The sequence below is a fragment of the Uloborus diversus genome, unplaced genomic scaffold (genome assembly GCF_026930045.1).
Source record: "Uloborus diversus isolate 005 unplaced genomic scaffold, Udiv.v.3.1 scaffold_14, whole genome shotgun sequence".
In the NCBI taxonomy this organism is placed as follows: Eukaryota; Metazoa; Arthropoda; class Arachnida; order Araneae; family Uloboridae; genus Uloborus; species Uloborus diversus.
The window spans coordinates 3,179,559-3,207,539 of NW_026558098.1; the positions used below are offsets into that span (position 1 = coordinate 3,179,559).

Consider the following 27,981-nt stretch of genomic DNA (forward strand, 5'->3'; position numbering starts at 1 on the left):
TGCACTCGTTATAAGCGAGTTCGACCCTAATTGGCGAAAAATGCTATTGTTTTATAATTTCTTTTTAAACTCTAGGCAGGGTTAAACCATGTTGGTTTAAACCATGGTTTAAACCAATTGGTTTTTTAAAAAAAAACCATGCGGTTTTTTAAAAAATGTTTTTTTTTTTTAAAAGCCAAAAAAAAAAAAAATCCATTTAACAGGTTTACATTGATTTCCCCACACATATTGAAAAATGTAAAATTCCATTTATGCTAAGTTCCTAGCTAAGTTGCAGAGATAAATACTAAAATTGCAAAGTTGCTTCTTCAAAATGTATTACAAGCTTTAATTGAAAAAAAAAAAATATATTAATATATTTTTTATTTCATATATGTGCCATAAAGCAGATTTCAGTCAACTTCCATCATTATGCTTAATTTGCATGATTAGTTAAGATTTACTAAGGATTGAATCTTTTATTGTAGATGCAATCCACATTATACTGCTCACTCCTGTTGCAGGGGTGTGACATTTTTGCCCATTTATTTGCACTTTCCTGGAATTTTAACTTTGACTTGTAAGGTAATCAACAGTCTGACTTAATTGTTTGCACCTAAAAATTAAGATTTGTTCTGCAGGTGAACACAAATAATATTTTTTGAATCAAATTTTAAAAAAAAGTTTATACTTCATATTATGATACATAATAGTTTCTTATATTATAATGTAGGAAGATTAAAAGACAAATTTTTAAATTCCCAGAACAAAATGCAAATGTATGTGTAAAAATTGACTGAGAAATATATAAATCTTCACATATAAACTACACTCTCTATTGGTGTTTTTTTTTTTTTTGGATTCTGTGTGCTCAAAAGATTTTGATTGGCTATACACCTATGCTGCTTTATGACTATTGGGTGCAGATAATTCTTAGTTTTTCCCCCCCTTTTGTTCATTGGAAGCAGAAAGCTATTTTAATTATTTAATTTAGTTACAAGATTTTGTTCTTATCTCTTTAATTAATCAAGGAATTAGGTATAATGTGACTATTGAATAACTGTTAATTGCATGGAACCTTAATTACCTTCCGAAAATTAATTGTTTTTCTCGCAAATAGTATTTAAACCAAAAAAAACCCGGTTTAAACCAAAAAAACCTGGTTTAAACCGTTTTTTTTTTTGGTTTTTTTGAAAAAAAAAAACGTTTTTTTTTTTTAAACCAACCCTGACTCTAGGTAAGCAAACATGGGTTAAAAGAAAGTCAGTTTTCTATCCTTAGAACACTTTTATACTGGTTGTTTAAATGAGGTATTAGCTTTTGTTGGGACAGATAATGCATCTATATTTTCGACAAAAATTGTTATTGAATGTAAAAATGAAGTTGCTTTTTTTACTTCATAAAGCTTTTAAAAAATCGTTGAAACCAAAAAAATCCGTTTATGGTGAAGGATGCAGAAAGATTGTGCACTAAACACGACATATGAGTTCGTTCGCTTGCACATGGAAAATAGGCTAACATTATTTTATAGCACTTCTGAAACCGAGTAGTAACCTCTAAACCTCTGCTCAAGATTTTCTATACAGTAGAAGACCGTTATAACGCACACCTTGGGACCAGAGCTTTTGCATTATACAGGTTTTTGCATTATATAGATCATTTCACAAATTTTGAAACTAATATTCAGAATACATCTATATATTAGCACTTCAGAATGAGTTTTATCTGTAATGAGTATTAAAGCACCAATATTACAATGAGTTATTCACAAATAAATATGTTTCACAATCAAAATCCTGCACTTCTGCTAGCTTCATGGTTTGCATAACAGCTGCATTTTCAAGAGCCATCTGGTATTTTCTGTTTGCTATGAGTACTCATTTTCAATTTGAAAGCTTTGTATTAAGATGGAAAGAGGAAAAACTGTCTCAAAATTTAATTTGCCTAACAATTTTTATTTTTGCAAAGCAAAACAGAGGGATTTTTTGAACTTCAAAACCTATTGTTTACTTCTGAAAAGTAGTGCGGTTTATAGAGAATTGCGTTATATAAGTCGGCATTATAACGGTCTTCTACCGTATCTGTTAAACAGTAGACACTATAAAGCTTGCTGGGCAAAAAAAGTTATTAAATTTTTTTTACAGTCGAAAGTTTTTTCTTAAATTTCTGTACATTTTTTTCTTCCACCTTTTAAACGTTGTTAAAAAACGAAATTTCGCGAAACAGCAGATTTAAATCCTTGGAATTCCGCCGATTGTGGGATAAAATCCCATTCTACCCACCTGATGCCGCTGGTGTGCAGCTTCTGCGTGACCAGAAATGGCGCCTGGAAGTGGAGCTGTATTCGCTGAGCGTTCTGTGCCCAGGGGCACTGAAGGGCCAGCGTGTGCTCGATGGTGTTGGCATTCCTCTGGGGCCCCAAAGACGCGAGGGCCCCCAACTCCACCTGGGCCCGTTCGAAGGGCTTCAAGGGCGGGGCCCACACCGTCACTTCCTCCGACCAGTCATCCGAACCGACCTGCAAAGGATTCTGGGAATGAGATAAAATCGCAGATGACAGCATCAACTATACTCAATTCAGCGAGAGCTGATAGAGGACGTAAACAAAGAGGGTTACTACTTTCATGACTTACTCGCCGGATCGGCAATGCTGTTCGCATTGAAAGCGCGGACATTTCGCTTATCTGATTGGCGCTGTTTTCAATCATCCCACCGCCAAGCAGACAGCGGTAACGCCAATTGTCACGTTACTTTGTTTACGTCCACTATCAGCTCTCGCTAAATGGACTATAGTATGCTGCGTGCGCTACGATTTTTACTTCCTTTTACAAAAAAGGAAATATTGTTATTCGCGAAAAAATTTTCACTCAAAAATCGGCCTTAATTTCCATTTTGCTCGCCCCCGAATGAATGTTGAATTTTTTTTTCAACCCGACCACACGTGGATATATGCTTAGGAACCTACAGACACCCGAAATATCCATTTTGATGACCCTCGAGTTAATTACAACGCATTTTCTCGTGACGTCTGTATGTATGTGTGTATGTATCTCGCATAGTTCAAAAATGGTATGTCCTAGAAAGTTGAAATTTGGTACGAAGACTCCTAGAGAGACCTACCTAGTTGTGCACCTTTCGTTTTGGTTGCATTCGGATGTTCCTGAGGGGGTCTTTTGCCCCTTTTTGGGGGGAAATCATTGTTAATTTCGATTTAAACTCAAGTGGTGTTACAATTTGTCGGACATTTGGCGATATATCTCCAGTCGTTTGGTCGCCAAGTTTTGTCGCCAATTTGGCGATGTTTTTTTAAATTTTTTTTAAAATTCTAAATTTGGTTTCAATTTGGCCACTGTTGGTAATATTTAGAGACTAATCAATTGAATTACTTAAAAATTGCCAATAATGGGGAAATGACATTAAATTGGAGTAAAAGGAAGTCATGTGATGCACACATCAGCTGGTTTTTTCTGTGCATTTAATATGCACGCTTTGTACCTACCTGCATTTTACCACAACCATGCATCCAAGTAACGTATTATGGCAATCTGATGATGGGTTGAAACCCATTTCTAATAATTTCGTAAATTAGCCGTGTATAATAAATGACTTTAAACTTTTTAAACGAAGAAATGCAGTGAAACCTCAATAAGTAGTCGACCGGTTAAGTAGTCACTCCGTTTAAGTGGTCGTTTTTCTTTGGTTCCGAAAAGGTCTCATTCAGAGTAATGTAAAATGATCCTCCTTTACTGGTCACCAAATTTAATTTTACCTGGCTAACAAGTCACTCAAAAAGTGGTTTTCTAAAATTCCTTTTTCTTATTGGATCTTAGAAAATAGTGTCGGACTTGGTTGAAAGGCTGTTTGATATTAATTTTTCCTTGAAATCTCGATCCTCCGTTCTGATCGTTCAAAGCATACTTCTTGCCGTGACTCTGCCGAGTGCCAAGAGTATGAATCAAACTCCTTCCAGCAAGACATACAAAATCTAATACCCAGAGGAAGTTAGTCAGTATTTAACATCCGTTCAAGGAATTACAAACAGAATTTAAAGCTTGACGTATGTTAGAAGAGTTCATTTCCGTAAGCAACAACTTCAAGCGTCAACATTGAAAGATTGTATTAATGTACCGTAGCTACATTAAAATAAGTTGTTCTTTAGTAATGTATAAGTAAGAGAAAATAAAACAAAGTAACTATCATTAGTATTTCCCTCCCCCTTTTTAATATTTCCACTAATTTATAGACATTGATTACATAAGCTATTGTTTTTCTCATAGAATTCTACTGCTAATCATAAATATTTGTAAGGCTTTTTTTTTCTTCCTTTATTTCCCACTCCACATAAGTAGTCACTCCGCATAAGTGGTCAAAAATTTTTGGTTCCTTGAGTGACGACTTAACGAGGTTTTACTGTAGCTTTATTTGCTATCAACACTTAAAAAACACATAATCATTTTAAATAAAATATTTCTACGATGACCAATTTAATCTGAAGTAAAAAGCTTTATAAAAACATTGCACTATTATACGAGTTGCCGGGATAAAATGAATATCACCCGTAAGAATCATTTCCTATTATTTAATAGACTAGCTCTATAAAACTAACTTCCGACACAATCCCATTGTGAGGGAAAAAGAGCTGACTACACAAACATCGGGTATCAGATCGCAGAGCGCAAGTGGCCAAAATCCTAAGAGAAAGTTCTTTTATCTTCCACCTAATTACCATATCACTCATTAAAGTCACGTAAGACCAAATGCCAACGCCCACTACACGTGTCTAATGCGATTGGCTCGAGTCAGCAATGACGAGATAAGCCACACCTTCTACAGCGTCACACTCATGCCACTCCCCTTCATTGACCTTCACGCCTGCCGGTGAAAAGAGAGCAAGATAACATCTGATAAATTTCCAATTAGGAATCGGCAGGGGTAGAAGTGGTCGACTTGCAATATATAGGACATTTTTCACGAAAAATTATAGGACAAATATAGGACATGTTTTATGAATGATTTTGATGTGAAAAAATAAACAATACATAGTTTATTTTTTATAATTATTTTTGCATCAATTATTATCAATGATTTCAATGAATCATACTGCATATAGTTTAAAAACTCAAATAAAAATGATACTTAGAATGAGTTTCTTGTTCCTGAAAGAATAATGTAATAAGAAAATAAGTTTACTTATATACAAAAATATTTTAAAACAAATTTTAACAATCTGAAATCTATTTACATTTAATACAACTATTTACAATCATCGATTATTTATAATTTGGAAAAGCTCTTGCCTAACATTTTTCTGCATTTCATCTTTTGCCAAATACATCAAATCCCCATTCCTCAAACATTTTTATATTAATCTCTCTCTCTTTTTTTTTCATAATTACCCACATTTAAATATTTTAAATAGATCTTTTTTTTATTTATTTTTTAATCAATAATGGCTGAATCTTCACCACATTTTGTTGTTAGTGAAGGTTCATTAACAAAGTGCTTTATCAAAAGTTTGGAGAGCTTGTCATCAAATATGGATCTTAAAACAATTTTTAAATTTTGTCAAAAATACTCGACACTTACAACAAAATTTAAACAGGCGGGTGCCGGCAGATATTTCAAAAATATATATATATACTTATGTATCTCGTTTTTAAGCAGTCTTGAATTATCTTTTGCCAACTTGTGAGATAAAGTGCAAATCAAGTAACCTAAAGGCTTTTCAATAGTCATTTTCTATAAATCATTATAACAAACTATGGGAACATAGGACAGATAGGACAATTGAAAAAATATAGGAAATACAGGACACTTTTGATGCTTTTTTTGAAAATATAGGAAATATAGGATATATAGGACTACTTCTACCCCTGAATCGGTGAAAAATATGATGCAGGAAAGTACTGATACTAGATTGGTACAATGCAGATTGAACAGTAAGAAGTGAGAAACATAATATAACATTTTTATCTTACACAATCACGTTTGCGCGATTAAGAAACAAAGTACAAGAGGAAAGGTACAAGGCATAGGAAAGTGACTGAGCTGGAGATGGAAAACAGCTTTTCTGCTTTAGTCCTGGCTATTGGGCGGTAACTTACTGAATATACCTTGCCTTGCCTTCAATCCTCGAGTTGAACCGAACCATTGCTTCGGTCACTCGTCTGGTCTGCACTAATTCTATGTTAGCTACCAGTTTGTTTGGCACTCTTGGCTTCCTTAAGAGGTTTTCCATCTCCAGCTCAGTCAAATTCCTATGCCGGGCTGAAGAGTGCTAATAAGCACGAAACTGCAGTCCCCGGCTGGAAATGACTGAGCTGGAGGTGTATTTCATGTTTCTCTGCTTTAGCGCTGGCTATTGGGCGATAATCTACTGAATATATATTATATCACTCTCAATTAATGTCGCTGAAAGATGAGACCAGACAAAATAGGTTCCTCGTAAAATTTCGAAAATTTCAGTACCTCTCGTTTGACTCTCAGCCCCTCAAGTGGTTGAGGAGTTGAGCCTTCAGACAGACAGACGCCCATATATCTGAATAAACTAGGTGACAGTCCACTTGAGATGAGTTAGTGAGGTGGGTTAGAGCATTATTAGTGCATCAGTACAATGCTTCATATTCTAAACCGATCATCATTCAAAAGAAGGGCTGTTCACTTTTTAGAAGATCATAATTGCACCGTCCATTTTAAAGAGGCTGTCTTTTAGACCTGTTCGTTGATGAATGAAGGCAAGGCCGTAGCCAGGATCTATTTTTGGAGAGGGACATGGTGGGAGGCAAAAGTGGTTCCAGACTTGTAATCAAGGGAGGAAATAGCGTTTAAAAATTATGTTTATTATGTTGTTTGCAAAAATCTAATAAAATTGTAATTAAAAAAACAGCATCAAATAATTGTTTCAACTAATTAATTAGTTCTTTAATATTTGAGAACTTAGTTTATATTACACCAGAATTATTCATTAGGGAGTAATGATACTTTTTATACGATCTACATCACTATCTGATGACTATCCGACTCAACAAAATAAGAGGACTGCGTACACTTATACGGTCTATAATACATCATATAGTGTTTATTACATGTTTACAACTACAAATGCATGCGACGTGAGCTTAATTTTCGGGCAAATAAGTAAAAATAGTTACAATTGAAAAATAATCTAAACTAAATGCTCACTGCAAAAAATAAATTAATATTCTTAAAGTCTACAAGTGCATTAATCTGCATTAATTTGTTAAAATCTACCAAAATAAGCATTTAATCAAAAGTATGATTGGATTGAAAATGGTAGTTTTGAACACGTGAATCTCATACAGTCTCTTGTTGAAGTGTATATCAAAAAAATGTTTTTAAAATATTATTCGTAATAAGTCATTAACATTCCGTGATGGACCAAGGTGTAAAAAAATTACGACTTTTTTATTTTTTTTTTTTTAAATATGTATGTGGGTGTGGAGGGGTGAGGAGGAGAAGGAGTCTGAGTCTGTCTGAAGGAAGATTTGTATAACAAGGTCAAGTGAAGCAGTAATAATGGGAAGAGTTTTAATTAGATAGTCTTCGTTTCTTTATTTTTTGGAGAAAGGTTACAATTTCGGGGGAGGATTTGTCCCGATGGTCCCCACCCTGTCTACGGCCCTGAATGAAGGGCTCTTTCCTAATTGCTGAGTTACGATATGGCAACACATATTTGAAAATAAACTCGCTGTGTTTTTATCGTTCAAGTAATAGATATGTAAGCGGGCTCAACATACCTTGAGCCTTAGCCCCCTGGAAGCCTTAACCTGAATGCTGGTCTCTGTGGAAAAGCAGGAGCTGCCACTGGAGATGTTAAGGAGAAGGGTCCGCTCGATGCCAGCTAACAGGTCACCTACAAGAAAAAATTTCTATAATGTATAAGGGTTGCCCAAATGAAAAGTGGACAGGTTGAATAAAAATATAACTTTTAATGTAATTCAAAAGAAATCGCCATGGGCGTCGAAGCACAGGTCCCTGCATTGCAGCAGCAGGTCGATTCCTTTGCTGCAGAAAGATCGGGGTTGATTCCTGAGGAAGTCCTGCACGGCTTCCATCACTTCATCGTCCAAATGGAAACGTTTCCCCTGCAATGCTCTCTTAAGCGGCCCAAAGATGTGGAAGTCACTTGGTGACAAGTCCGGGCTATACGGGAGTGCTCCAAAACTTCCCAACGGAAAATTTGCTTAGGGTCGTCTGAGTTTATCTGGGATGATCTTTGTGGAGGATAGTGTTAGCCATTCCTTTACTGAGGTTGAGTTCGTCACTGATTTCACAGGTCTCTTAATCTTTCGATTAGCTCGGATCATCTCATTAACGAAGGCAATGGAATCATTGGTGATCACGATGTCTGCTTGAACCGGTCTCGGCAGATCTGATGTCGTTTGCCACCCTTAACCGTACTACTGTGCTTTCTGATCTGGACTAGGGATCCTATCTGGATCCATGGCTAGCATGGCTTTCCTTTTGTACTATTTCCTCTACTGCAAACAGGTTTAATCCCTGAACAGCATTTGAGAAGCATACCTCATATCACCCTTTATATACTTGTGCAGTAGCGCTCTAATTGATTCATTCGTTCTGATGTTATTGCACGAGTCCACTTTTAATTTGGGCAACTCTTATACCAAGGTTTGGTATTTGTTCAAAAACTTCTCAAGTCTTAACAAAAGTTCGAGTTTGAAACGCGGCAAAAGAAAAGGGGGCTAGCGCTCAGAATAAGAATAAATTGGATATCTGACAGATTTATTGCTATTGGAATCAAAGGACACACACACAGAGAGACATTCTACGACTATATGGTAACTAATTTGACCAGTTTTTTCAAATCAAAAATTGGGACAAGTCCCCAAAATGGGGGTGGGGGGTAACCCTACCAAAACTACACTCTTACCAAAAAGCGGGAATGAACTTACCTTCTCGGGGCTCTATGTGCAGGGTGGGTGCCTCTTCCACGACGACGAAAGAGAAGACTGGCGAGAAGTTGCACACGGCAAAGTGGATGTTGCCCCACTCGAGCCACAGACGATGGAAGGAAAACAGGCCGGCCTCACTAGTCTGCAAAGAATAAAAGTATACACCAGGGTTCGTACTCAATTTCAAAATTAAAATGAAGGAGTTTTGGAGGAGTTTTGAAGGAGTAAAATGAGATTTTGAAGGAGTACTAACGGGTTGTCTTATGTCGCACTTTTTTTTCAACATGTTTGACTCAATTCCTGTTAAAGAATCAGACTTTAACATTTTTATTTTTTGGGATTTTTACAATATTGTTATTTTGTACTGATAGAGGGCAGCACCAACACGAGCCAAAATTGTTCACCTAAATTTGAAAAAATAAGGGTGGAGTCTTATGCTGTCATTTTTTAAATGCAACAATGTGATTGGATATTGAGACACAGCGTCCTTGTGCCATTTCGTTTTTGTGATTCTGATTTATCTACAAAAAAAATCCAGTGCAGTACTCCTGGTGAAGCAGCATCATGTGGGTGTAAATCTGTGTGTGTTGTTCCAGCCGCTAAAAAGGAAAAAATACAAGTTTCTGCCACATCTGAAAACATCCTGAGTAAGATATGGACTGTATGTATTTTAATGAATGTTCAATTATGATAACCTAGAAAATGTTTATTTAGAATTAAAATTTTTGGTCTTCGTCGCAAAATCAACAAGTCAATACCCACTTGATGTTGCTGCAGAAATCATGGAAATTGCCAATTCTTTAATATTCCAAGGAATTTATTAATTGCAAAACATCTTCAAGTTTTTTTTCAAGACGCCAATTTCTACTTATAGTCGCAAAAATTAACAAGTTCATTAATCACTTGATGTTGCTCCAGAAAACATGAATTTGCCGATTCATCAACATTCCAAGAAATTTATCGAACACTCAACTATATAGCCTAGGAATTATTCTACTTAATCCTGTCATCATCTTCAGTGGACCAACAATAGTTTCTCCAAGCATGTGATCTTCAAAAGTCTCAATAGTGATAAAGCTGTACATAGCCAATTCATTCGATAAAAAAAACAAAGGAAATAGCCGTTAAAATTTTGAATGCATTCAAATGAGCAGAGAAATCGTCGCATTTCGATGCTATCCAAAATATCAACTAAGTACATAGTGAATTATCCAATTTCAAGTATTGTTTAAGCATAGATCAAATTGAATATATATATACATATAATATTGATTGATATGGTTTTTTTATTGTTGGTGATTTGGTTTAATATTTTTGATAAAAACATGATATCAAAATGAAATAAAAAGAATGATGGTAAGTTTTCACAAAAATTGAATTGTTGTTTTTTTAATGAATTTATTGTTGATTTATAATTTTCCACTATACGTGAATATATGGGATTTTTGCATTTGTTCTTACACAACGCTTTAAATTATTAGTTTCTTCATTAATATAAAAAAAAATGATCCTTTATATCCAATCTACTATGATCATTTTTATAACCAATTTCACACTTCCCCTTTGTCAAAAAGTGTCACACTTTATCTTATTCCTCCTCTTGTCACATGTCATATTTTTTATAAACATATTATTATAATAACTGCTTGATGTCACTTTTTGTCGCCCTCTCTCTTCCCCTTGTCACAATTTCATGAACCAGTCTCCCCAAGGCATGACATCACTTGTGGATGACTCATTTTACAATATCATAACTGCGATTTGCTAAACAATTGTTTTTTACACAATCACTTAATATTGTACAGCTGCTTATGTATTTTTAAATATTTAAATAATACTTAGACAAACTGATTTTTTCAGCTGAGAGTGGGAGGGAAAAGCAATGATCATAAAACTTGAAAAAACGGCCAAGCACCATTTAAACATGGTTTACTTCATTTATGAAATGTCTTAGTCATCTAATAATAGTTTTACCTTCAACTTTTATAACTTCTACTAGCTGCGTCGCCCGGCTTTGCACGGTCCACCTCAAAAATAAAAGTTATGTCAAGTGACGCGAGTTCAACACTCAGGCTTGAACCAAAAAAAAAAAAAAGTCAGTGTAGTTTTGCGGCAGATTGCGGAAAACCCCCCAAAAGGTAAACATTTTAAATCCCCTGATTACAGGAAAAGCCTCAAAACAAAAACAAGAATTTTACCTGTTCGTATTCGAGAAAAAAATGGCAACAGATCTTTCATCTCAATGATTTCCTTCACGTCTTACATTTTAATTAAAGCGTTGTTGCGGAAAGTTGAGATGAAGCACTGAATAATCATTTGAATGGAGGAAAGCCTTCGAAAAATGGGGATTTTATGTCGAAATCCAAGCTTCATAATTAATAGTTTTTAGTTGATATCTCCGCTCATTATTATCGGAGGATTATGTTGAATAGCCAAACATGAAGACGGGAAGATGACGAATCCATCGATACCTGGTTCGATGGTCAGTTTACTGTTGTTCGGGAGAAGAAGCTTGGACATAGATAGATAGATACTCAGATTTTATATGTATAAGATTATCAATTTGTAAATCCACATTTTTATGAAAAAAAAAAATATACGAAATTACTACATTAAAATTGCCCTTATACCTTCGCCTTTGTGATGAATTTAAGTTGTTGATCGAAGTATTTAAGTTACTGTCATAGGGAAGATCATGTAGTCTTGAACTAAGAAAGAAGGAGTTTTGAAGGAGATCAAACCAAAATGAAGGAGTTTGAAGGGCCCTTCAAAAAAATTTCCTAAATGAAGGAGTATTGGAGGAGTTTTTAAGGAGTGTACGAACCCTGGAGGAGGATGAACCACGACACAAGTCGTCATCCCAAAACAATGACGATTGCACATCACAAGGGAGCACCAAATAGTTGCCTCGCACCAGTTTCAAACCAGCTATGACAGTGACGACATACCATCGTCATTGTCCCTTTTTTTCCACAGCTTAACCCCAACACATAGACTAATAATAAGAGTAGACCGAGCTTTCCCAGACTTGCTGATTGAAAAAATTGGTTCATGGATACATCATGTGACTGGTGGAAGGCTCGGCGAAAACTTTGGCGGCAGGGTTGCCAGCTGGCAGGATTATCTCTAGTTTGGCACTCGGCACGTATTTTAAGATGTAATGTGCTTTGATTATAATTTTTTTCCCCCAGGTGCAGAGATTGAACTGTTTTTCTTTTAGTTATGCATTATTTTGACATTAGTAATTAGTTTTTGATCGCAGTTTTCAGTAACTTTAATTTCATTCGGAACTACTACATCAGCGTTGGCGTAAACGTAATGGCGTACACGTTTTGCGTTAACGCAAAAATGTACTAATCGGTAGCTTAAATTGAAATTGTAGGTAAATTTCTTATCGTTTGCCGATTCCTTTCGGGCGCTTGCATCTTTAATTGCTTAGAGAGTTATTGAAATTGAATAAAGAAAATGCACAATACTATCTAAACGAAAAACTCACTATATTAACAAAATATTTACAACTTAGAATAACAAATTTACAAACCAGACTCCATAAAAGATCATTCTTCCGTGTTTCATCAATTCTATTTATTTTATTTCTTGCCCGCTGTCGCTAGGATATCCACCAGTCACATGGTTTGGTTTATGAGCAGCAAAAGGGTTGCCATAGCTCGGTCTACTCTTATTATTAGTCTATGCCCAAACACTTAAAGGTCTAGATTAGCGATCGCCAGTCGCCGACGGGCGTCTATTTCATAAAAAGTGGCTGCCAAAAAAGTTTTAGTCGCTAACTAAGGGCTAAGGTAGTGGCAACCATGTGTTTCTTTGTTTGCTAAAAAACATATCATCTATCATGCTACAACAACACCTTCCAATTCAGAGACTTTTAGAGCGCATCAGTAGACTTTACCTTGGCAACGTAATTTGGAACAAACTCCCTTACGGTTATTAAGTTTTTGCACTACATAATACTCCAAAAAAAAAAAGGGCTACCAAAAGTCAAAGTGGCTACCATTTTTGTGACTCTGGTAGCTAACGGCTGCTACTCTGAAAAACTAGTTTAGAGCTTTACCAACACTGTGAGGTTAGCTGAATCAGTCCTTTACAATTATGTCATTTAAAAACGATTGAATAAATGAAAGAACGGAAATTAGCAACACAAGAAAAGTTGACTAAATGACGAAAAGTCCATGATAAAGATTTGGTTGAAGTCACAGCAGCTGTGAAACAACACGACTGTTTAGTTAAATAAATTCCTACGCGAGAAGGGTGAATGGAAACCATAAACTAATAATAAGAGTAGACCGAGCTTTCCCAGACTTGCTGATGAAAAAAATTGGTTCATGGATACATCATGTGACTGGAGGAAGGCTTGGCAAAAACTTTGGCGGCATGGTTGCTAGATGGCAACATTATCTACAGTTTGGCACTCGACATGTATTTTAATACGTAATGTATTTTTACTATAATTTTTTTCCAGGTGCAGAGATTGAACTGTTGTTCTTTTAGCTATGCATTATTTTGGCATTAATTTTTGATCACAGTTTTCAGTCACTTTTATTTCATTCGGAACTGCTACGTCAGCGTTGAAGTGAACGTCATGGCGTAAACGTTTTGCGTTAACGCAAAAATGTATTAATCGGTATCTTAAATTGAAATTTTAGGTACAAATCTTACCGTTTTTTGATTTTTTTTGGGCGCTTGCATCTTTAATTGCTTAGAGAGTTATTGAAATTGACTAAAGAAAATGCACAATACGATCTAAACGAAAAACTCACTATATTAACAAAATATGTACAACTTAGAATAACAAATTTACAAATCGGACTCCATTAAAGATCATTCTTCCGTGTTTCATCAATTGTATTTATTTTATTTCTCTTGGGCGTTGATCGTCTGCTACGATCGACGCCCGCTGTCGCTAGGATATCCACCAGTCACATGGTTTGGTTTATGAGCAGCAAAAGGGTTGCCATAGCTCGGTCTATTCTTATTATTAGTCTATGGTAAGAACCAACACATCTTTTTGTCAGTTCTTGTCTGAAATCTGAATGCTGCCAAATATTAGCAGAAATTAAAACTTAGGCTTTGGTACTCAAAAAAAAACTTCAATAACAAAAATGTTAAGTTACATTCTTTTAATATTTGGTACGATTTTGCAGGGCATATAGTTTTTTAAATTCGGAAATTTATTCTGAAGATGAAGTCATTTGTTTTAGGGAGTTTATTAAACTCTTACTGTTGTTTTTCTTTCACATGAAATGCATAATTTAATTCTTTCTCTGTAATTCTCTTCATAATAATAAGTTGTGAATGATGCTGTGCTCATGAATAATAATGAGTTAACAATTTAAATGGGTTAAAAAAATAAATTTTTGAACATAATTAATCTGTACAATTTTTAAGACTAAGTTTAAAGTATTGCTGCATATTAGTTAGCTTATAGAGTTATTGAAATTGACAAAAGAAAATGCACAATACGATCTAAACGAAAAACTCACTATATTAACAAAATATTTACAACTTAGAATAACAAATTTACAAATCAGACTCCATAAAAGATCATCCTTCTGTATTCCATCAATTCTATTTTATTTCTGGCTCGCGTTGATCGTCTGCTACGATCAACGCCCGCTGTTGCTAGGATATCCACCAGTCACATGGTTTGGTTCATGAGCAGCAAAAGGGTTGCCATAGCTCGGTCTACTCTTATTATTAGTCTATGATGGAAACGGAGCATACCTGAACGGTGATGGTGACTACGTTGTGACCGGGTGTGAGCTTCACCATGCTGCTCTTGAAAGTGGGTCCCACCTCTTCTTCCGTGATGTCTTCCTTGTGGAACCCCAGGCTGTCACGCCGACGAAGCACCTGAAGGAGGTACAGCGAGATTAAGGTCACACTGGGTACAAGAAAACATTGGGTACATTGAAAAAAAAATTCTCTTACCGCACTTGTGGTTATTTTACAAACTAAACTATATAGGTTAATTTGATATTATATAGCTTACATAGGAGATTTTGGAGTATGCTTTTCAGTTGCTTCAGTGTGACCTTAGTTTCAGTGCTTCAGTCTCTTTGACGCATTTCATGTTCCCAAATCATGTTTCACAATTCATGTTCCCAAAATACTTCTGGGAACATGAATTGTTTTGCTGATGATGTCAAAGTTATGGGGACTGTAGAAAATGAAGAACAGGCAAAACAGCTGCAAGAGGATCTAGATCATATTACGGAGTGGGCTGATAAATGGGGTATGGCTGTTAATGTTGGGAAATGTCAAGTGCTGCATTTAGGGCATGGAAATAAGTGTACAAGCTATTATTTGCAAGGTTCAGTCATTAGTCAGGCAGACAAAGTTACTGATCGGGGGTCTTAATAAGTCAGGATTTAAAGTTTAGCCAACAGTGCAGCATTGCTAGTAACAAGGCCAATAAGATGCTTGGGTTCATCAATCGATCTATTTCAAACAAATCTAAAGAAGTTCTTCTGCCCTTATATAGAAGTTTGGTAAGACCCCATTTGGAGTATGCTTTTCAGTTTTGGTCTCTATATTTGGTCCTTATCTCAGGAAAGATATTTCTGTATTGGAAAGGGTTCAAAGAAGGCATACAGTAGACACCGCTTAATGTGATCACGGTTAATGTTATCATTTGCTTAATGTTATCAGAAGCACGAAGTCCCGGAACACTTGTTTGTTAACACATGTTAAAAAAGTCTGATATTGTAATCATCATCTTCGTTTATTGTTAGCACTTTTTCATAAACTTTCAATTTTTTCCCCGTTTTTGTTCCTCAATTAACAGAAATACATGGGCAAACCCTGACGAGACTAACTTTCTGTGTAGCATTTCGTGGTTTTCAATAGCACTTCAAAATTTTTCTACGAATGAAGCTACAGAAAGTTCGCCCCCAGTGACCACAGACTCCCCCTAACAAAAACTTTCTTTTGCACCTAAAAACATTTTGTCGTTGGACATGTTGCAGGCATTGATGTAGGACCTCCATTGTTGCCATTACTTTGTAAACTATTAAAGAATTGTGTCGAGATTGAAAACAAAGCGAAGTTAAATTAAAATTTAAACAACAATCAAAACCATGCTGGAAAAGATAGAAATGCTGAATGTGCTCTGAAACTGGTTTACGAATGTCAGGGAAAACGGTCATATTTTACTTCACCTATTACTATGTGATCAAAAATTGCATGATTTAGCTTTAACTTTTTATGATTCAGATATTTCTATTCTGTTAATTTAATTAATTTATAATTTTAAACTGTGTTCAGTTGAGTCATTGTGACTTTAATTTGAGGTTGACAAACTAAATGCACCTTAATTGGAAAAAAAAAATCATTATTTTGTGTCCCCTGGATTCTTTTCGGTTATTGTTATCAGCCCGTTATTGTTATCAAATTGTATTTGTCCCCAAGTGATCACATGAAGCGGCACCTACTGTATTAGACTTGTAAGCGGACTTTCAAATTTAGACTAAGATACCAGACTTAATAGGCTTAATATGTATAGCCTGGAGCAAAGGAGGGTCAGAGGGAACACGATTCAATTGTTTAAATTTATCAAAATGAAAGATGTCAACGGGGTAAATTTTTGCACGGAAAGCAGGACGAGGGGTCATTGTGTTTAGCATTTTAAATCTCGGGCTAACATGGATATTAGGGAAAATTATTATTTTAGCACGGTAGTGGAACTTTGGAATAGCTTACCGGAAGAGGTGGTCATGAGCAAGGGAGTAAGTAGATAGTTTTAAGAGGGCCATTGATCTTCACTGGGGATTGTAAATGGACTAGGACCAGTCTAGCTGGGCCCAGAGCCTGTTGCTGGTCGTCACATTTGTATTTGTATAAACTGTTGGTGAGTGAAGACTAGGTAACTTGTACACTCTCTGGTCAATGAATTGAAAACCTTTGAGATTTCAGATTGGGTCTGGTGGGAGTATCACGATATGGAGCATGTTCTGCTGGCATAGAAGTGGTTCCCCAGTGTTCCTCAAGGGTAAACAAGCAGCCTTACGATACCTAGTTATACTGGCACATTAAGTGCACCCTGCAATGTTGCACTTTTATCCTGATAGCGCTGGATACTTCATGGACGATAATGCAACTATACATCATACCAGAAGTGTTGAAAATTTGTTCGCTGAGCATCAGTCTGACATTCAACACCTTCTCTGGCCACCGCATAGCCTGGATCTTAACCCCATGTGTGGGATAGGGTAGAAAAATGCATCCTACAGCACTCTCTTCTTCTATTTAATTTCCAAGAACCTAAAAAGCTGCATAGCCGATGCACGGTATTCTCGGACATAAAAGCATTCCAGGAGCTTGTAGACTCGATGCCCAAACGAATCAGAGCAGTTATCCATGCAAAAAGTGGTCCAATGAAATATTGATCTTGGATTTCTAATTCATTGGCCAGTGAGTGTAGAAGGGGTTCTGGGTGGTCCGCAAATTTCCAAACCATTGTGTGGCATCATCGTTGTTTGAAGATGACACTGTGGAAAAGTTACCTGTTACAGTTTAATGATTTTAAATTTTCCTCTCCAGCAGGTCTACGAATGACGAGTAACTGGCTTTACTTGTCATTTGGAAGGTTACTGGACACATGAATTGATTTTCACGATTTTCCCTTTTTCAGTTATTGTTGATGCGGCATTTAGATGTTTCTATTTACAAAAATAGTCTCCTTCGCGATAAATTGAAACAAAAAAAGTTGGTCTTTCTTGCCATTTTTTTAGATGATTAAAGTTTGGAGCGTATTTTACATAAATGAAATTCAGTAATTTGATTTTTTGTGCGATATTTCATTTAAAATGATTTTAGATTACATCGGGAGGTTTCGGCGGCTCGTTTGCGACCTACTGGCAGCATTCTGAGTACTTGCGATGCAGAACTTATCAAGATTCTGAACTGATTGCTTATATTGAAAGTAATCTACCTACATCAACCTTAAGGGGAAATAAATAGGGTTTTCCATTTCCTCATAGAGTGAAAGAAACATGATTTAATTCTCCAACAGACAGTCATGGAGTCAAATTCTTCATACCCTCCCAGAGAGTATATTCAGCAAATTACCGCCCATTAGCCAGGGCTGGCTAATGGGCGGTAATTTACTGAATATACCATGCCTTGCCTTCAATCTTCGAGTTGAACCGAACCATTGCTTCGGTCACTCGTCTGGTCTGTGCTAATTCTATATTAGCTACCAGTTTGTTTGGCACTCTTGGCTTCCTGAAGAGGTTTTCCATCTCCAGCTCGGTCACTTTCCTATGCCGGGCTGATGAGTGCTAATAAGCACGAAACTGCAGTCCTCGGCTGGAAATGATTGAGCTGGCGGTGTATTTTATGTACCTCCCAGAGAGTGTAGGACAAAATTTTACACCTCAAGTCATCCAACAGAAAGGGAAGGATTTATAGTTGAAACATTGAAGTTCTGTTTCTCTTTACGCCAACTGATTTTAACAAATATAAATTTTGTTTTTCAAGAAGAAAAATCGCACCATACCTGATGAGTGTTCTTGCACACCACGGAAAAGATAGGCTGACCATCCTGTCGGTAGGAGGTAAGAACCACCTGCGGCTGGACTAGGATCCTGGGCGGCATATCATCCCGGCAAGGTATGCCTAGCTCTCCAGACAGCATTGGCGACATGGGGCTGTGGGCGGGACCGGAGGGGTGGGACCTCGGTGAAAGGCGCCGCCCTTCGCTCTTCTTCGGCCCCTCCCCACTGGAGGAGACTCTCTTGAGGACCAGCCTCACGTTCCTGCAGATGATCTCGCTGGGGAGGTTGCTCTGGATGGTGAAGGTGACTCGGATCTCCGAGTTCCGGATGATGGGCGTGACCGGTGAATCGATGGTAGCTCCGCCCAGTAGGAATGTCTTCTCCGTTCGGAGGAGGAGGGGCTCTGTAGAAGGAAGAGATTCAAAATTAATTTTTGGAGGTAGAAAGGACTTTGGATTGAAATTACAGTACCAGTTGAAAACTGTCAAGTTCATCTTTATTGATTAAGGTGAAAAAACAACGTAAATAAAGCACAAATATTCGAGAAAATGCAGCATATAGCTATTTCAAGGCTACAATGGAGCCTCTTCATCAGTGCAAAAAGCTCACCAACACAACCAGAAGTTGCGAGAGAACTGATGAAAATGTTCTCTCGCAACTTCTGGTTGTGTTGGTGACCTTTTTGCACTGATGAAGAGGCTCCATTGTAGCCTTGAAATAGCTATATGCTGCATTTTCTCGAATATTTGTGCTTTATTTACGTTGTTTTTTCACCTTAATCATATTGTAGCACAAAGCTTATATGATAATTTTTCATTTATTCATCTTTATTGGTTCATCTCATTCAAAACTGCATTCTTCTGGTTAAAATTGCTATTATTTGGGACACGCTTTAATGATAAAATTGAAACAACGAAACTATAATTGACATGACTACTTAAAAGTTTTTGGAAAAGCAGGCAAACATTACCAAGGCGTTTTCCAAAAAAAAAACTATATCAATTCAAAACGAAAAATCATATAAAACGTTTGGCGTATCACCTTGATAATTTTATAGATGGCGAAGGAACTCAAGAAAATATCAAATGCTCCATTTCTTCAAGATTTGGGCAAATGTTTCAACGGCGTCCAACTTGGAAAAAAGGGGCAAGAGAAACGAGGGAGCTGAGTTTCAAGGGCCAGGCTCATTTGATTTTTTACTTTTCAAGAGAGAAGATTTCCTTTTGTGATCAAGTGTTACTGAAATCCAAATGGGCAAGGAGGATCCATTGAAAGACGCAAAAAAAGAGGGCAGGATGCAGCGCTCTTCTAGAAATGCCGAAACACTATAACCGGACACACTGTACAGCAGCTACTGGAGAACAATCCAATGGCGGTTCTTACTATTTAATTTACAAACATATTCAGGTTTTTGAGGATCCTTAAACCCTTGTGGTTGCGACATATAAATGGTTTCTTTTAAAGGAGCGTATAAATATGCGCATTTTACGTCAAACTGATTATGCAACCATTTCATTTTACACACAAAAATTGAAAAGAACATTCAGATTAATGAGAAACTAATTACTGGATTAAAAACCTTGTCAAATTCAACCCCTCTGGTTTGCCGATTTCCCTGGGCACAGAGGCGACTTTTATATCTAACTGCCTCCCCTTTATCATTCTGTTTTACAGTGAAAACCCAACAACATCCAATTATTTTTGAATTGACCGGTTTCGGCACTAACTTCCAAACATCTCTTTTCTTAATAATTTCCATCTCTTGAGACATAGACTCAAGCCATTTATTAGCTTCTGGAGTCTTTAGTGCTTCATTAAAGTTCTTAGGAATCTGAGGTTGTAGTCATAATCGAGAAGATTCTGCCTCAATCGGATCAACAATTCCAGAAAAGTCATTTTTACCGCAAAAACTAAAATTTTCTTTTATATACTCACTAGTGATACCCGCACGGCTTTGCCCGTAATAGAACAATCAAAAGGTCTTTTGGTTCGCCTGTATATTTACAAATAATGTATGGTGAATCTTCTCGCCAGTTGACTTGTACCCATCTTACGGTTCCACGTTATGATAATTTCGTATCTCGCCACTTGGCTCGTGCCCATGCTACGGTTCCACGTTATGATAATTTCGTAATTTACTCGTCCATCTTATGATATTTTTTTTCTTAAAATTGGAATAGAAAAAGAACCGCATCGAATTTTCAAAACATGCTTCGAGGTGCACACCCCCATGCTACATACTAACTTTGTGCCAAATTTCATGAAAATCGGCCGAACGATTTAGGCGCTATGCGTGTCACAGACATCCTACAGACATCCAGACATCCTCCGGACAGAGAGACTTTCAGCTTTATTATTAGTAAAGAATATTATGTGAAATGCAGAATTTTTCCACATGATTGTGTGAGCGCAACCTAGCATTTGAACCCTCGATAGAACAATAAATGTCCGTGCGGGATTTATCTGGACCAGGGATGGCATTTGTGACCCAGACAATTTTCGGGGGATGCAGAATCTGGCTCGAACTTGCAGAACCAGATTCTCCTAATTCAGGAACTGGTGCAGGAATGATATCAAGGTTCTTGGTGCGATAACTTCATTGATAAAACCTCATCGCACAATACTTACCAGCAGTGGCGCACACAGGAATTTTGCAAGGGGAGGGTCCAAGATCGAAAGCCTCATTCTCATATCATAGCCCCAACACGCCGTCAAACATATTGTCTCGATTATTTTTACTCTCGAGAACGAAGTACAGTAAAAAATAAACTTTTGAACAAATAATTAGCATCATTGAATGAAATATACTTAAATAAATTACCAGAAGGCAAACTAATATACGCATTAACTTTTCTGATAATTGAAAAATGGATTCAAGAAATCTAATTCATCTTTGCCGAAGCACCATATGAATTATAGAAGTTCATAGAATCTCATTTGATGTAATCGGTAATTACAAAACTAAAAACATGTTATTTTTGGCGTATTCAACTTATAATCACCATTCTGATTGTTATAGGCAATTCGTTATAGGAAAAGTGCACAATAGTTTTAAAAATCTTTTATCATGAGGATTTTTTTTTTTTTTTCACTTATTAGAACTGAGACTTTGACTATGAGACTAACTGAGACTTACCAGTTCCGAGCTTCTCGCTGTGGGTTGTGATCTCCTGGAAGTAGTCTTTCCTCCTATCGAGGGGAGTGTGGAGGGTGGCCGAGAGTCTCACCAGAGTCTTCAGGAGGCGGGGAGTGTCTTCCATGGCTGTGTAGCAGGCTAGGAGGTCCTGCTGGATATCAGCTGTAAGCACCTCCCAGTTCTCTTCGCGATAAGTCTTCAGGAGGTCAGACAGGAAGGACACTGCCTTCTGGGGCTGTTTCATCTTCCTGCAACAGGTTTCTGTTTTGATTACAAATACAAAAGTGACGACCAGCAACAGGCTCTGGGCCCAGCTAGGCTGGTCCTGGTCCATTTACAATCCCCAGTGAAGATCAATGGCCCTCTCAAAACCATCTACTCCCTTGCTCATTACCACCTCTTCCGGTAAACTGTTCCGAGGTTCCACTACCCTGCTAAAATAATCATTTTTCCTAATATCCATGTTAGCCTGAGATTTAAATAGCTTGAAACAATGACCCCTCGTCCTGTTTTCAGTGCTAAAATTCAGCCCCGTAACATCTTTCATTTTAATAAATTTAAACAACTGAATCATGTCCCCTCGGTCTCTTCTTTGCTCGAGACTGTACATTTTTAGCCTTCTAAGCCTGGAATCATAGTCTAAGTGAGAAAGTCCATTTATTAGCCTTGTAGCTCGCCTTTGAACCCTTTCCAAAGCGATACAATACCATGGAAGTGCAGAATCACGATGCAGAAATACGCCTAAAGAGAATGTCTACAGGTAGGGTCAATTACGGCAAAACTGGGGTATATGGAAATAAATTCTATTACAGTAGAAGACCATTATAACGCCGACCTATATAACGCAATTCTCTGTAAAACGCACAACTTTTCAGAAGTAAACAATAGGTTTTGAAGTTTAAAAAATCCCTCTGTTTTGCTTTGCAAACATAAAATTGGTTAGGAAAATTAAATTTTGCAAGTTTTTCATGTTTCCACCTTAATGCAAAGCTTTTAAATTTAAAATTTGTACTCATATTAAACAGAAAATACCAGATGGCTCTTGAAAGTGCAGTTGTTATGCAAACCATGAAGCTAGCATAAGTGCAGGATTTTGATTGTGAAACATATTTGTGAACAACTAATTGTAATACTGGTGCTTTAATAATCATTGCAGATAAAACTTAATATGAAATGCTAATATATAGATATATTCTGAATGTTAGTTTCAAAATTTGTGAAATGATCCATATAACGCAAAAACCTGTATAACGCAAAAGCTCTGGTCCCAAGGTGCGCGTTATAACGGTCTTCTACTGTACCACACCTGCAGTGGTTTTTGAAACTAGACCATAGGTGTAAGAAGACTGTAACATAAAAAAGGAATTCTGAGAGTTCAACATAATTCTAAACAACTGTGCATGTGTCATCATTGTTTAATGATGATACTGCAAAAAAAGTTGTTTTTTAATATTTAGTGACCTTACACTTTCTTTTGCAGCAGGTCTAAAAATGTGAAGCAACTGGTTTAAACTAGTTTTACTTGTCACGTGGAAATGTATTAAAAACATTTATGCACTTCCCTTCCCTGATGATTATGATGTACAATTTATTTGTTTTGACTCACCGTATAAAAACAGGAGAGATACCGTAAGAAAGGAAGGATATTGCCTTCTGAGGCTGCTTCATCTTCTTGTTTTAGTTCAGGATTATAATGTAGCAATGTGCCCACAACACACAAAGAGAATTTACTCAGGTATAAACATCAGTGGTGAAGCTGGCTGATGGTTTGGGGGGCATTACATCTAGTTACATCTAGGACCATCACAAGGTTTTTTTTTATTTATTTATTTTTTTAAGGATGGCAGGAGCATGAACTTGGCAGCCTATAAATATTTTGACACGTATCTGAGCTACTTTTGCTGAAAGTGCATAAGTCAACAATAATCGCAAACTGACTTTAACAAAAACTGATTCATATATGTTACTGCTATTACCAAGAAAGTCAGATATTGAAGAATGTTGACTATCACCAGTGGTTCACCAAAAATATTAAGGAGTTCTTACTTGCTAAATTGTTATTACTATCTTGTTTGCTTGCTCCCTAGTTGCTTTTTTGTATATGTTGCTGTATGTGTCTTGTAATCTTGCCATTAAAAAAATAATAGTAAATCAAAATCACTTTTTTCTACATCCAAAGTGCATTGAAACACTTTAATACAAATACAAAAGTGAAAATACCCAGCTAGACTGGTCCTAGTCAATTTACAATCCCCAGTGAAGATCAATGACCCTCTTAAAACTATCTACTCCCTTGCTCATGACCACCTCTTCCGGTAAGCTGTTCTGAGGTTCCACTACCCCTGCTAAAATAATCATTTTTTCTAATATCCATGTTAGCCTGAGATTTAAATAGCTTGAAACAATGACCCTTCGTCCTGTTTTCGGTGCTAAACTTCAGCCCCGTAGCGTCTTTGATTTTAATAAATTTGAACAACTGAATCATGTCCCCTCGGTCTCTTCTCTGCTCAAGACTGTACATATTCAGCCTTCTAAGCCTGGAATCATAATCTAAGTGGGGGGAGAGTCCATTTATTAGCCTTGTAGCCCGCCTTTGAACCCTTTCCAATACATTAATGTCGTTCTTCAGATAAGGAGACCAAAACTGAACAGCATACTCCAAATGGGGTCTTACCAAACTTCTATATAAGGGCGGAAGAACTTCTTTAGATTTGTTTGAAATAGATCTATTGATAAACCCAAGCATCTTATTGGCCTTGTTACCAGCAATGCTGCACTGTTGGCTGAACTTTAAATCCTGACTTATTAAGACCCCCAGATCAGTAACTTGTCTGTTCTTCGGACGTAGGAGAAAGTGAAAGGTATCGGTCTCAAGAGAGTGGACTCACATGTAGAACTGGGCCAGGTCCCTCCCGATGAGGCGGGCTGTCCTTTATGCGGCGGTTGTGCTTGAAGGTGCCCATCGTCAGCTCTGACAGCTCCTGGAAATGAAACGAGACACACCATTCATCATTCAGAACCATAGACTAATAATAAGAGTAGACCGAGCTATGGCAACCCTTTTGCTGCTCATAAACCAAACCATGTGACTGCTGGATATCCTAGCGACAGCGGGCGTTGATCGTAGCAGACGATCAACGTCCACGAGAAAAATAAAATAAATACAATTGATGGAACACGGAAGAATGATCTTTTATGGAGTCTGATTTGTAAATTTGTTATTCTAAGTTGTAAATATTTTGTTAATATAGTGAGTTTTTCGTTTAGATAGTATTGTGCATTTTCTTTATTCAATTTTAATAACTCTCTAAGCAATTAAAGATGCAAGCGCCCAAAAAGAATCGGCAAACGGTAAGAAATTTACCTACAATTTCAATTTAAGGTACCGATTAGTACATTTTTGCGTTAACGCAAAACGTTTTCGCCATTACGTTCACGCCAACGCTGACTTAGTAGTTCCGAATGAAATTAAAGTGACTGAAAACTGCGATCAAAAACTAATTACTAATGTCAAAATAATGCATAACTAAAAGAAAAACAGTTCAATCATCTCTGCACCTGGGGAAAAAAAATTATAATCAAAGCACATTACGTCTTAAAATACATGCCGAGTGCCAAACTAGAGATAATCCTGCCAGCTGGCAACCATGCCGCCAAAGTTTTCGCCGAGCCTTCCACCAGTCACATGATGTATCCATGAACCAATTTTTTCATCAGCAAGTCTGAGGAAGCTCGGTCTACTCTTATTATTAGTCTATGTTCAGAATGGATCCAAATCATGCCGTAAATCATGCAGGACGCTTCAGGCCAACGTTTAGCCTGATATACAGTGGCTCCCAAAACTGTTCGTAGACTTTGAAATTTTTTAGGAAAACTGAAATAACTCAAAACTGAATTCGAATATAAAGTCCAATGTTTTTTCAGATCATTCCTATGTCATTCTAAATATAACCCATTGGTTTTTTTCAAAATATTGATGGATCTTTTTTCTGAAATGGGTCAGGAAACGAAGAGACAGAGAAATAACATGCCGCAAAAGGCATCGTACACTCAAATATTTTCGAATAAATTCATGATTAAAATTATCATATGCCGTTAAAAACCGGCATAAACAGATCCAGGCAATGTTGCCAGATTGGGGGAAACTTCCCCATTTGGGGGAAATCTGGTGCTCTCTGGGGAAAGTTTGGGGAAATGAGTTTTGAGGGGAATTCTTTGGCAGGGGCCAATCCAGGATTTTTTTCTCGCTACCTATTTTTGTGAAAGTATTGCATCATTCTATTTTTGTGAAAGTTTTTTTTTTTTTATCAGCATTGTTTTTGTGAACTTTTAGAGGCATCCTAAGTTTTGTAAAAGAGAAGTAGAATAAGTGCAATTTTAGTTCCAAAAATGTAAATGTCATTTAGTATTATTTTTAACAGGTTTCGTTTTTTTTGGGGGGGGGGGAGGAGCTAAAAACCATCGTAATTCCAGCTTAATGGGCTATGTACTGTACAATATAGGAAATAATTATGAGAAAAATGGTTCCCAAAAACAGATGTTGAAGGATTGCGATAATATTGCATAAACACACTTTGGCGAGAAACAGCTAAAAATTAGTTAAAATACTACAAAAAGGTTGCTATTTAAGCGACTGTTCATATAAACCTGTTTAGAATGTTTTTTTATGAGTAAATTTTGTTTTAAACAGAGAAACAAATTTTATATTTTAAAATGTGAATTTTTGTGAAATTTTCAATGTTTTTGTGAAGTTACTGATTTTATTACTTTATTTTTGTGAAAGTACCGATTTCAAAATAAGATTTTTGTGAAGGTACCGAAAAACGGTAGCAAAATCAAGCCTGTATTGGGCCCTGTTTGGGGAAACATTTTTTTCTTGGGGAAAACCTGGGGAAAAAAAACCTCGGGGGGAAAGAAGAGTTTTTTTTTTGTATTTAGTTTCGCGTTAAGAAGTAGTAGTTACATTGTTTGTATCAAACAGCGTTGGTTTAGCTTTGCTCAACTTTATGGAATTTGCATTTCGCATTATGTGGAATATTTTGCTACGGGATTCGCATTAATAGTTCTGTTCGAATAACTAGTTAATACGTGAAACAGGCAAAAAAAAGTATGATGAAGAATGTTCTTGGATAAATATATACAACTATCATAGTTGAAGTGTACATACAGAAGCAGAGTAGTAAATTCAAGTAGAAAAAAAAACGTTTGGCTATTTCTTATCTCTCGGTCAGGCGCTCGTATTTATGACTAGTGGCACCCGCACGGCTTTGCCCGCAGTAGAAAATTAAAAGGTCTTTTGGTTCCCCTGTATATTTACAAATAATGCATGATGAATTTCTTGCCAATTGGCTTGCCCACGTTATGGTTCCACGTCAGCTTGGTAATTTACTCGTCCATCTTATGATAATTTTGCTAGAGATCCTGACAGACAGAGAGATATCCAGACAGAGAGACTTTCAGCTTTATTATTAGTAAAGATAAAGAAAGATAAAGAAAGATAAAGAAAAAAAAAAAAAGCAAAAATGGGAAGAAAAAAAAAGTTGGGGAATTTGATAAGAAAATTTGGCTATTTGGGGAGAAAAAAAATTTTCAAGAGACAAAAATATCAGAGGAAGTTGATTCATTTTATGAAAATATTAGCGGAAAAATAATTTTTGAATTTGGGGAATTTTGACATAAAACATCGCTTTTTGGGGAAAAGTTGGAAGGGAATTGGGGAAATCTGGATTTGACCATCTGGCAACACTGGATCCAGGCTCGCATGCCATAAATCATGCAGGATGCTTCAGGCCAACGTTTAGCCTGAAAGACACTGCCAAATGCTACAGTGCTCTCTTCCGCGGATAATCGGGAGCTCGCTAAGTGTTCTCAGAAGTGTTTTGAAAACTGTTTCAAAAGGCATGTGTCAAAGTGTTCTAAAACGAGATGATCACATGATTTCCTTTTACTATGATTTAGTATAAGAATAATTACTTCGGTCACTTGCCTGGTCTGTGCTAATTCTATATTAGCTACAGTGAAACCTGCGTAAGTTGACCACTTGCGGTGCAGTACTTTGGTGGTCAACTTAGATAGGTGGTCAACTTATAAAGGGGGTAATGGGTTTTTTTTTTGTAATTCTTGTACCATGTATTCATTTTTCGACTAATTGACACCTACTCTTTCTGTTCAACTCACTTTCATTGTTTAGCATTACTTTGAAACAATAATTTAAGATATTATTCAAATATTTTTAGAGATTATTTTCCCAGAATTACGTATAATGTGTTATGCAAATTTAAAATTTCAGCAAATTGATCAAAAAAATCGTATTGTTTATGAAAAGTTACTCATCTTATATTAATAGTTCCTAAAAATTTATAGCTAATCAAAAATTACAAAATTTTCGGTTAACAACAGAAGAAAAACAAGTTTGGAGAAT

At 36.5% G+C, this 27,981-nt stretch overlaps 1 protein-coding gene across 1 annotated transcript in view; it reads right to left on the reverse strand.

Moving 5' to 3' along the window:
* The window catches only part of LOC129232778 (trafficking protein particle complex subunit 10-like), a 103,274-nt gene that overhangs the window by 23,591 nt on the left and 51,702 nt on the right, over positions 1-27,981 (reverse strand). Inside the window, 8 exon segments of the mRNA XM_054866880.1 lie at positions 2,262-2,497; positions 7,737-7,852; positions 8,913-9,054; positions 14,652-14,780; positions 18,427-18,827; positions 21,561-21,808; positions 24,449-24,492; positions 24,494-24,541. Coding sequence (XP_054722855.1) covers positions 2,262-2,497; positions 7,737-7,852; positions 8,913-9,054; positions 14,652-14,780; positions 18,427-18,827; positions 21,561-21,808; positions 24,449-24,492; positions 24,494-24,541 — 1,364 coding nt within the window.